Source organism: Lissotriton vulgaris, chromosome 8 (assembly GCF_964263255.1).
Source record: "Lissotriton vulgaris chromosome 8, aLisVul1.2, whole genome shotgun sequence".
NCBI lineage: Eukaryota > Metazoa > Chordata > Amphibia > Caudata > Salamandridae > Lissotriton > Lissotriton vulgaris.
Genome location: NC_141696.1, coordinates 221,116,748 through 221,128,824, shown reverse-complemented (window position 1 = coordinate 221,128,824; position 12,077 = coordinate 221,116,748). Strand labels below are relative to the sequence as shown.

The following is a 12,077-nucleotide window of genomic DNA, read 5'->3' as shown; positions in this document are numbered from 1 at the left end:
TCCGAGTTTCATTTGTTGGCTGGCGAGACTCGTTGCAGCGCAATACGAAAGCGGTATTCCTGATATATATATATATATATATATATATATATATATATATATATATATATATATATATATATATATATATATTGCTGCTAGATTATATATATATATATATATATATATATATATATATATATATATATATATATATATATATATATATATATATATATATATATATATATATATATATATATATATATATATATATATATATATATATATATATATATATATATATATAATCTAGCAGCAATACCATACATAAATTTACCAAATACTGGTGTGTAGAGTTTCAAGTCGGGAGAGGCACACAGTTTAGACAGATGGTAATGAAACACCTATTTGCTTGCAGTCCTTCATTTTAACCCAGCCATTCAAAGGAGAAGAATGCAGCTACAAAATCAATGCACAGCAAAGTGAATTCAGAAAAGATTCATGCTGCAAAACGAAATTGTTACTTACCTCTGGGAGTAGATTTGCAGCTTAGAATGTTTTCTGTATTCACATATGACCATCTCACCTCCCTAGAAAGGAGGTGCCTTAAACGTAACAAATTGGAGGGACTCAAATAGTAGACAGGAAGCCTGAGGAAGGAGTTGCAAAAAAAAAGGAAAAGGAATCTAAAGATAGCAACAGTGCACAGGGGCTTTCAGGGCATACAGCTGATGTTACAAGGGGAAGGACATACCACCAAATGACGCCCAAAGGAAAATAAAAAGACTACAAGGGGAAACTACAGATACAAACACTTGATGGCAGAATAATGCGCAGCATGTGAATCGATAAAACTTCTTTTTCAAGCTGGAAACCTACTGCTAACCTAAATTACTATTTCATTATCATGTACTTCGCCGCAACTTGGGTCTTGTGTTGTGTCCAGCTCAAGATGAGGTACCCCACCACACCTAAATTGCTTTTTTAAATATGCCTAGGTCATGGCAGGGCATGAAAGGAGGTTGGCAAAGGAAGCAAACATCCGGAATGAGACTTCTGAGGAGAACAGGCACTTTAAAAAGTAATGGAGAAAACGAGGCATAATTAACTTGAAGAGGACGAGAGAGTTGTACATGGTAATCTCTGGAAATACTGAATAAAAAAAACAAAAATGCATCATGACTGTAGGAAAAGTGGGTTAGGGCAATTGTAAGATAAAAACACCACAACAAAACAAGATGGAACTAAGATTCAGCAGGAAGAATTATTTGTTTGTTTTGATACTTAAAAAATAAAATTATAGTAAAATATGCAAGTCATTACTTTTTTATTTTTACTACTGCATTTTAGAGGTCTGCTATTTTGTTGGGGACTTTTTACATGCGATCTCGAATTCTCTGATTATTTGACCTACTTTTCTACATGGGAGACTTGCTACCCTTCCCTTCTCATGATGCATACAGCACCACACTCCACTGTCCTACACTTATATTTCTGCTCCTGGTCATTGTGTAAGCTGTTTATTCTGTTGATGCTCACTTATATGATTAATGTGCCTCCTTTGTACCTCCTATTCTGCCACCTGAAGATGATCAATTTTCTTCTCTTGCCCTTGTCTGTTTCTGTTGGACACCTGTATTAAGTGTCAAAGACTGTCGGGAGCCCTACTAGATTATCTAAGGAAAGGACTCCTCCCACCCGCACCACCAAACTGCACAGAATAATGTATGTGAAAAGATGACTGCTCGCTGGGCCCTTTATAGGATCGCATCTAGGATGAAGAAACCCCACTTCGAGGGAAAAATCTTCTTTTTGGCAATTGTGTTATTCCTGATTATTGATTTAAATAATATTTGCACTCATCTGCTCCTGACATTGAAAAGAAGAAAAGAGCCAAGCAAAGCAATAGATCCTAAGAAAGATGATCATAAGGGAATCCCAACTGCTTGTGGAAACGAGCATTGAAACCGCAATCTGAAAGCAACAGATCAAAGAAGAAGAATTCACAAAGGAAAAATCCAACCGGGCAAGTTAAAAAGGTAGACAAAATATGAATAACGAGAGGGTGTCGAGTGCAGTGATAAATCGGGGAATTAAATGTATTGTGAAGCATCAGACATTTCTAAGCGCTGCCTTTTATATGCTTGAAACAGGAACTGGGTTTACAGGAAGAAACTCTGCTACATTTTGGGTTGAGATACTCCAGTAACTCTGAATGAGCTGATAACTATCTTTGCAAAGTGCATTTTACAAGTCCAAACGCTGCCCTCCTTTGGGAACTGATGGTATCTGCTCTACCTTGAGGAAGCCCAAGTTGGGTATACTGTACACTAGGTGAAGTTCTGGAACTTTGCTTTTGCAAGTCGTCTACCATCCTAATTGCAACCCTTGTGGCACCTCTCAAGCTCCCTATGGGGATGGCAGTGCTTGAGCAGCTCTGGCAGTAAGGAAGCGATGCATTAGACAAGGCATAGCATGCAGCAAGGTGCTAAAAAATTGTGAGTACAAGACTTCTTACCGTTTTGAGTCTGCAAGATCTGATCCTCTGTAAGCTGTTCGTAAAGTCCCGGGCATGAACGTGACGGAAAGTGTTCCATGTCTCTGCCATTTATTGCAAGTCCAAATTATACTTCCACTTCTTTAAACGGAGATAGGATTGGCTGTTTGTAGCTAGCCTTTTATGCAATTGTGGTTGTGTGCCGTTCAAAACACAGCACTGGTGTTGAGCGTCAAATTCTCCATTTCGATTACTTCAGTTTTCTGCAGTCCTCTCTGGAAGCACCGCCTGTACTACTCTTCAGTGTTTACAAGGAAGTTTTCATCATTCTCCTAACTTGCCTTTTTTTTTTTACTTCGCCATGCTGTTTTCTTTTTTGTAAATTTTAAGAAAAACAAATGTCTACCCAGACGGGACCAAGTCACCTATAGCATTCACATCCCAATCTCTAACTCATTCTCAAGAAAATTATGCATAATTAAACAGAGAGCAAACATCTGTCTCCATGGCTTACCTTTGGCATATATTTCGACTATAAGACCCTATACACTTTTTCAATTTTTAAGTAGGATCTCTACAACTATAGTTGCTAGATAACAATTTATTTTAAATGGAGGGGCTTAGGATTTTATAGCTAATACTGGCCTCGTTGCCAAAATAGTACCAGAGATTTTAAGACATGAGTAGCATTGAAGGACTGCTTCGTCTTTGAAGTCCCAGACAGGACAGCTGGCATCTGTAGATCATCAAATATTCCAAATACACATGCGCAGGATGTCTCTGTTGTCACATCAATATACCAAGAAGTTTTCTTTTTAAAATCTTTTTCCTTAGACGAGATCTTATTTGTTTGAGGGAAGCTGGAATTCATCTAAGGTTGTATGAGGTCAGGCTCGAGAGCTAAGAAGTTGGTGGCTTGTTACAAATGGAATGAAGATTCTGCATAACATCTGGCTTGTACATATGAAAGGATGTGCTTGACTCTAGAGTTGCAGAAAAACATGGAGCCCGCTCTTCCTTTATTTAGCCACATTATGTAGCTTCAGTCAAAGGTTTTAAAAGAATACACTGCATTTTCTCTGGTGTAATTCATTCAGGCTTTGTTTTCAAACTAAAACTGGGATCCTAGCTATAGCCCTCGGTAAAAAAGTATGGTCTTTAAAATAATATTTTACCTTACTCTTAGCTATGTCAATTGAGCCAGGTTTTCCTAATAAAGATGCACATTTATTTTAGCCTAAATTGAATTGGTAAACATTTTGCCAACCTTGGTTGTCTTTCATTTTGTGAACCCATTCGGCTTGTAAAGCATGACATTTTGGAGAAAAGAGGGCATGCTTTATTTTTGGATCCATTAAATCAACCAAGGTGCAAAGTAAAACATTGCATTTTCTTTCACTTGCTGCATACGGTTTTCCAAAGGCTTTCAATTCTACCCGCTGTCTGTAGTGTTTCCACCACCCTCCATAGTCTTGCGTACCTTGTGATCAATGTCCCATTATACACATGCATACTTTTAATGTTAATTGTGTTAAGTTTTATTTTGTATAGTGGTCTTGCTGCCTGCTTCAGCCTGCAGGAGAGCATCAGCTTACCAAAGTGTGATCAACAGGGGTGCCACATGAGTTATGATGTGCTCAGTATTTGACATGATCCAAGGGAATGGCGAGTCAGTGGGATATTTTGCCAGAATGGTTTGGTTGGGGATTGGTTAGTGCTGCATATGAGGGCCTGGTTGGGATGGGTTGGTGTTGGGAACGGAAGTGTGGCAGTGATCAGAAGGGGAGGATGTGGTCAACAGGCTTGACTTGCACGTGGTCAGAACGAAGTTGGATTCCGTGTTGGTGTATCGTTATGTTGTTTCTGACCTTGTACAAGATAGTAATGGAGGATTTGGGAGTCAGTGGTTCTTGGATGGCTTTAAGGGCCTCCAATAAATGTCAGAGAGCACCCTGGGGAAGATACAAGAACAATGTGTAATTCTGATAGAGAGAGAGTAGTAATTGCCATGTGTTTGAAATACGAGGGTGTGGGATATTCAGGTGCGACTTGCCTTTTATAGGCAGTATTTTGATTAATTGTAATCTTTTTTTTTTTTTAAATTTTTGAAAACCTTTATTGAAATCAGAACACACAGCTATTCAGCCTGACATCCCGGAGGCAAGGCAGCAGAAATAACAGGAAAGAAATAGTGTCAAACAATTAGGACATAGTCATCGAAGGTCAATTTTATATTAAGATGAATACAACAACAAGGCGCCCGCGGGCGCGAAAGTGGCAGTGGGAATAGTGTGACGCCGGGTGTCGGGGATGGGTAGGGGAAAAAGGCAGGGAAACGCGCATCAAGGATAGGTTGCAGAATGGGAAGGAGGAGGGAGGGGGAAGGTGACAGGAGAATACAGTACAATAGAGCTCAGTTGGCGTCACAGGCTAGGGAGACATATTATCATGCAGGCTGACTGATTCAGGCGGTAAGCACACATCTCCCCTGTACTCATTCCATGCTCCCCAAATTTTAGTCCAAGTTCGAGGTCTCCCTCTGGCCACATAGAATGTCTTCTCCCTGAACATGCACCAGTCCATGTTGGCCTTCCACTGTACCAGCAGGGGGGCCTCAGACGCACCCCACCTCTGGGCTATGTCCCTCTTGGCTACCATGTTCCCAAGGGTAACCCACCTAGTCTGCGCCACGTTGTGATCGGAAGGCTCCCACACGTTCAGAAGGCATCGACGGGCTTCAGCGTGAGCAGCCACGCCAGTCACCTCCTCCATAACGCGGTGCACTCTTCTCCAGTAGGAGGCGATCACCGGGCAGTCCCAAAGGATGTGCAAGAAAGTGGCAAGAGCTCCACAGCCCCTGATTAATTGTAATCTTGTTGGTATTGTGCTGATTACCATTTAATTCAACTTTACCACTTGAAAAGATGCACAATAATACGTGACTTGGCAATAACAATAGAATCCGAGACTTCACGGGGAACTGGAAACCAGATGACCTTTGAACTGACTGATCTGGATCCTTCTGAATGCGAACTAGCTTTCTTTCTGTTTACAAGCAATAAAAGTAATACAGGTTGATAGTGCATTCATTTACTTGCTTTACTTTCCTCATAGGGGCGGCCGGATGTTCGAATGGCATATATTCAGTTTGCAGTTTCTTTCCTCATCGCTGGTGATCGCACAACCATAGAGCAGCTGCTGGATCTGAAAGGTACGTGGTGCAAATTTTACGTTTAAAATGTCAGTACTCTCAAAGCATTATGAGAAAATAAGATGCAAGCATGAGTCTTTCTAATTGTGTTCTAAGAATGAAAATCAACACAACCTCTTAGTGAAGGGTGCGTTGACATTTGAAGTCCACAAGAATTAATTTGAAGTACGCTTCAGAGTATCTTCATCCTCTATGCTTCTTATTTATCCCGTCTTCTCTCACTCTGTATCCATCTGTCCAACTCCTTTTTTTCCTTATGTCCTTCACACCCTCACCCTTCCTATTCTCCATCTCTCACTCACCCCCTTCATCTATGACTCCCCGCGCTCTCCCTCATCCCTCACACTACGGTGGCCTCCTAATTCTAATTGGGTGGGTAGCTGCAGTTACTGACCCAATCAGAATTACTTTTTTTTTCTTTCACCTGGAATGTTTTACATCTGTAAGCTGCAAAAAACTTGGAATGAAAGTCTGAGCAAACATTAGGATGTCCAGGAGGAATGGACCCATAATTACTGATTCCTCTAGTAATTTCTCAGTTCTTAGTTGACCATCGGGGTCCACCTCATACTGACCTGGATTTTCCCCTCCCACCAAGGTTATCAGTACCCACAGTATCGGGGCTAAGTAAAGTACAGCCTATTGTACAGGTCACTCATAAGGAATTCCTTTATTCCACACACTTAGTTGTCATGTTCTCCCCGATTGTCCTATTGTCCTCCTTCACTTTTTCTTAATATTTCATCCCTCCTGAACTTGAGTCAGGGATTAGTAATGTGGCATTTTTAGAGGGTATAATGAATGAGAAAAATTAAAGGTGCTAAATTGTACATAGAGTGTGGACAGAGGATGAATATACCCTAATACTGGCACTTGATTACAGCATCAATTTTAGGACATTCTTATTTCCACTCCTATCTGTCTGCTTTCTTCATCCTCCCCAATTTTCACTCGTCTTCTCTTCTTCCCTCGCCTCATTGTCTGTCCTTATTTGTTCTCACTTCTACTCCTAATCAAAGTGATGAGTGAGATATTGGAAGGCAATAGAAAATCAATCATCATCAAGTAACATGCTTTAGCAAAGTCATCTCTTCCTCTGGTTCCAGGACTAATAGAGGCTGCTTCTAAGATGTTCTTGACTGTAGCATTTACTAAATATCCTCCATTTTACATAGTGAAACAAAATTAAGGCATTAACCAAGCAGCACCATTTATATACACAGATCCAGAGATGGATTCAGAAATTGTTTGGTGTTTGGAAGAATGTATTAATCTGATCTGATCTCCACCATTCCATCTGCCGCGAAGAGAAGGAATTTACTTACATTCACTGGATCAGAATATCACATCAGCGATTCCAACCCTTATGTTGCCGTTGTGACATGGCACTTTGGAAGTCCAGCTGAGATTAACTGAAAATTTCCCAAAACACATTTGTATTGAATGAGCTCTTTTATGAAGCACTCACTAATTTCCATCCATGTCATAAGTGTTGCCATGGGCTTATTAGGCTGGGTACCAGATGGACATGCTCCTGAAGTTTCTCTACCTATGCCGTTATGGCTAATCTGAACTAGCCTGAAAACTAGGGGTAAAAAAGCTTATTGACAGTTTCCATTCCGTTGTACAGTGTTCTTCTGATAAGGAAATTAGTAGATACACAGAGTAAGGAAGAGGCAGAAGCTTTAAAAGCCATGGATTTGAAAGGAAGATAGAATTCCAAAATCAATGGGGAATTACCACTTTTAGCAAAGGTCCCAAACCCTGACTGAAAGTACAAACAGCAGCAACCGTGTCATCGCAGACGGCACCCAAAATTTGGAGGAGTACGGCACCTTTTTGTTGCTAACTGCAAAGCAGTGCCTACCTCCTGCATTCCATTATGTTATTCAGTGTAATCTTTTTAACTTATCTCGCAGACTGGATAAACTACTTTCAACTTCAAGAACTGCATCAATAAATCAACTATTTCCCACAGAAACAAACGGTGCTTTCTTTCCAATTGTCCTGGAAATGAAAATGGATGTACTCCTTCATATCCTCCTGTTGCATTCCAGTACAAAAGAAAGACCTAAAGCAGGAAATCAGACCTACTGTATCTTCAGCCCCTAAACAACAAAAAAATGATGTTAAGGAGGTTCACCTTTCTCCAAACAATCAATTCCAACTGGGAGGGTATGGATTGCAGCATCATTCTGTAGAATGCTTGTTTGCACAAGGAAAAATTGCAAGGTTTTTTCCCAATGGACAATCCCGATTACTAATTATAGGTTGTAACACTGGATGTCAAGTCTGCACCAGGCACATTGTGAAAATTCACAACAGAAAATGCAATGGCAGATTTTGGACAATTAAATATCTTAATTTATTCTTTCCTGTGGACAATTGGCTAATAAAATCATCATAATGCCATAAAGCAGAAACTTATTTTCCAACCAAAGCATCTTTTCCCGATTTTGTGTGTGCCAAATGCTCCCTCCTAACATACAAAATCCACACCAGTAAAGGTCATTTTCTACATTGACCCCATGCTGGACACAATATTCGGGAATATGTGTTCTTCAAAGGAGAAACTATACTCTGTTTAAAAGAAAATTCCCTCCCCTCATTGTCTCTCAAATAGGGTGCATCCGTGTTCACTGTCCTATGGGGCCTCTGGTCTCACCCCTGGATGGTGCGCTTCTAGAGACTGTTGGCACTGAACTCCGGAGGCCAGCCCCACGCTTGTATTTTGTCCAGTTTCCCTACAAATGTCAAGGAGCCCAGTCACAGACCGGCCATTTTGGTTGCCAGCCCTCTAAGGCTCTAGTATTTCAATTACACTGAAATATCCTCCTTCGCATTTTTATGACGAGAAATAATTTATAAAGTATCTATCTTGTTGAGTTTTGAATATACTTTCATTATCACTGTTTCTTGAGACATGAGCGCGGCGTATTATAAAATGTCAGGAAGAGAACACCTCCACATACACAAAAACCCGCACTCACTCACCACAACCTCGCGCACACATACCAACACACACACACATTTACACACCGATATACTGCAGTAGGCACACTGTCACAATCATCCTACGTCAATAGGAGTCAAACAAGTGTTAGTCAAGTAAGCACATGAAATGTATTAAGTGTAACAATCCCTCCAGTGATGTTTTTTTCAGTTCCCAAGCTACCTTCTGCCATATCCACCACACATCCCGCTCCGCACACCGCTACTTGCATTGTACATGATCTCACACGTCTGTTCTTTCTCCCCCTTTCTCAGGCTCCCTTTCTGCATTCTCTATATTTGACCCACACCAACTCATCTTCCTTGATATTTGGTGCAAGATGACCGCATATAGGATGTTCTATGATGGACATAGGTTCTTGCTCATGTGAGACTTTTTATCCACAGCGATGTTAACTGTTACATATGGAGTAGCGGCAATGTTCGTACATAAATAACCTCTTCTTCTGTATCTACCACTTCCCAAGGTCACCAGTGTACATTTTCACTTTCATTTTAGATTTTATTCCTGCCATATTTAGCACTGGAATAAAAGAAGACCGGATTTCTACAATCAATCTCCTCCTGTCTTCCCTGCAGACAAAGGTTTGTCCCCAGCAGCGCTCCTCATATGCATGTGTTAAGTGTTGGGGAGAGGTTGGCAATATATATTTTTTTAATTCTTGAAAATGCATTTGAAAATGTTTTGTTTGCTAACCTACTGTATATTGTTTCCTCTGCACAGCAAAGCATTGTTTTTTAGTATGGGGATGTGTGCAATAGAAGATTCTTACATAGTTGCAATTCACATTTTTTCTTTCCCAATTTCTGTTTTGGTCACTGACCATTATAGTATGTGACTTTTTAAAAACATTTTTTTAAATGTCTTTATTGATTTTTAATACAGAACAAAAAGGTATAACAGATGAAGGAAAGAAAAAATAAAAAGCTGCCACATGACATATCCTGTATCGCACATTATACAATATGGTAACATTATTAAACACGCTACAGTTACGTACAACCAGCAATCCCAATCGCATGACATTTTTAAGAATGACTTTTCAGACATCCCAAGGACGTGACAAAAGCTGGCCCAGGGACCACAAGGTAGTATGTGACTTCTCTTAAATATACTGGTGTTGAATTCTACACTCCATATGCTGGTATTCCACATTTAACTTTGTGATACTATTCCTCCATAATGAATATTGTTATTGCCCATACTGCATCAGCCTCCAACTTCTTCCCAGTCCCTCTTGCGATTGCCAAAAGATTCTAAGGTGAGGACTAAAAGATTGTCCTGGCCAGTGATATGGGCCACATGAACACTGGGCCAATTCAGCTAAATTAATGGACAGAAGTGAGGAAATTGGGTGTATTAAACGGTGTAGTTACGCAACCTCACCATGTAATATACTTACCAACCCCTTAGGTTCCCTTTGTTAAAACTTCGGGTCAACCTTGGTTAGGTGTGGCACTGAGAAGCAAGTCTTACACAAAGGCACAAGTGTAAAGTATTTAAAGAATACCAAATTAATTGAAGAAGAAATCACTCGAGAAACCTGCCAACAATTTATAAACTTAGACTGTTTTTTAAAAATTAGAATGTAGACACCAAAACGACAAAGCTCCACCTGAGGGTTCCAGAGATATGGAATTTACGAGAAATAATAAATCGGAGCATTTTACTAAATCATGAACAAGCACTGGCAAATTCAAAAAATATGACACTTAGAAACATTTTGCAAGGAAAACTTGAACTTGACCAACTCAGGAAGGGAGCTACGCAGGGGGATCAGCAAGGTCCTCTGAAACAGTTACCTCCACAGGAGAAGCAGTCTTCTCCTAGTTCCAGCCACTTTATTCGTGTTGTAAATGGATTCCTATGGAGTGGTCTGAAGCAAGGGATGAAGGTTGTTTAGATGTGACACAATCAACGGGTTTGCTTGCAGGTACTCCTGGTCCACAAAACTGGTGTCTGGATCCTGTTTGCAGGGTTGACATCCCACAAAGTCTTTTCTGGTCTGGCGGAAGTCCAGTCACCATCGGACTAGCAGTCACCTGGTATTGCAATAATTTGGTCAATCCTTCCTGAGCCGATAGCTTGTCCTATGCGGTCCTAGCAGCACACAGACATCTGCCCAAATATCACCCTCGCCAAATTCCGCAGCTACATAAAGGAGGATCTTAGTAGGGTAAGACTACTAAATATAATCATCCTCTGGGGAAAAAGTTCTAAAATTTGTTTCTGACCAATCCTCAATAATGACAGATGCTGTTCCAATTGAAGGCCAAAGCAAAGTGGATGTATCCATTTAGATCAACCTTCACTAATAAGGGGAAAAGTCCACTATTCTTCGGCAAGATCCTGTTCAGTCAGTAAGATCCACAATAGTGAGGTTCAACAGCCATGGCTCCGAGAGGATTTCATGAAATCACTGTCATTTTAGAGTATGATTCATCTTCATCAGGCCTGGATAAGTTTGCATAGGGATGCAAAAGGGTGGACGGGAGTCTAAAGTGTTACAGGGATACCAAGAGGACTGTTTAGGAAGAATGCTCGAGCATAGCAGGTGGACAAAAAGATGGCAATGTTTCACACTCAGGGTGAGACAGTAAGAGGGTCTCAGAATACAGGGACAAGAGGGGCACAAGGCTGATGATTTAAGAAAACACCATCCGGGCAGTGAAGGAACGAGGAATGGCAGTGCGAGCACAGTCCTAGATGGAAAGGAGGCTTAAGGGTTGCAAAGGAGGCACTTAGATGGAAAGGAGGTGCCGATTACCAAAGTAAAGATTAGCCTGTGGGTTGCTTGGATACATTATTTTTTGTTAAAGATCTTCCAGTAAAGAGTTGCCATCTTTCTTCTAGCGGTGAGTTGTAGAGCTGTCTATATTAATATTGTTATAGTTATCTTTCTTATACATTTTGATCTCCTGCAGTATAAAGATTTGAACAAATAAGGAAACAAAGGAGTTCTCCAAGAATTTTTTATAGATGTAAACCTGGTTTGGAATTACTTGTATTTATGATTTTTAATCCATTGCTGTTCCTGCTCCACCAGCCTAATTCTTTGTCTTGTTACACATTTCCCAGTCACTAACACTCTTTCTTCTTCTATCCCTCCACTCAGATTGCTCAACCTGTAGTGCGCTTCAGAAAGAATGACTAACACATGGCACTTGCTATTTTTCAAATGATTATTGATTTTAATTGATGTAACACCTCTCTGCTCTTGCTTGCAGGTGGTTCGAAATCAAAACATCACCAAAACACAAAAGGTCCGCTTCTTCAATGCAAATGTTTTAAGTCAGATTGCTTCACTTTACCGTTGGGATGGGATTGTGGATGTCAGCACAGATGATGTGAAGGTAATCTTTCACTGCAGAGCA

General features: G+C 40.3%; 1 protein-coding gene across 1 annotated transcript in view; it reads left to right on the top strand.

Moving 5' to 3' along the window:
* URB1 (URB1 ribosome biogenesis factor) overlaps window positions 1–12,077 on the top strand; it is a 783,310-nt gene that overhangs the window by 66,971 nt on the left and 704,262 nt on the right. The window contains exons 5-7 of the mRNA XM_086933991.1: window positions 5,594–5,690; window positions 9,202–9,287; window positions 11,931–12,056. Of these exons, the coding sequence (XP_086790117.1) occupies window positions 5,594–5,690; window positions 9,202–9,287; window positions 11,931–12,056 (309 nt within the window). The remainder of the gene's footprint in view (window positions 1–5,593; window positions 5,691–9,201; window positions 9,288–11,930; window positions 12,057–12,077) is intronic.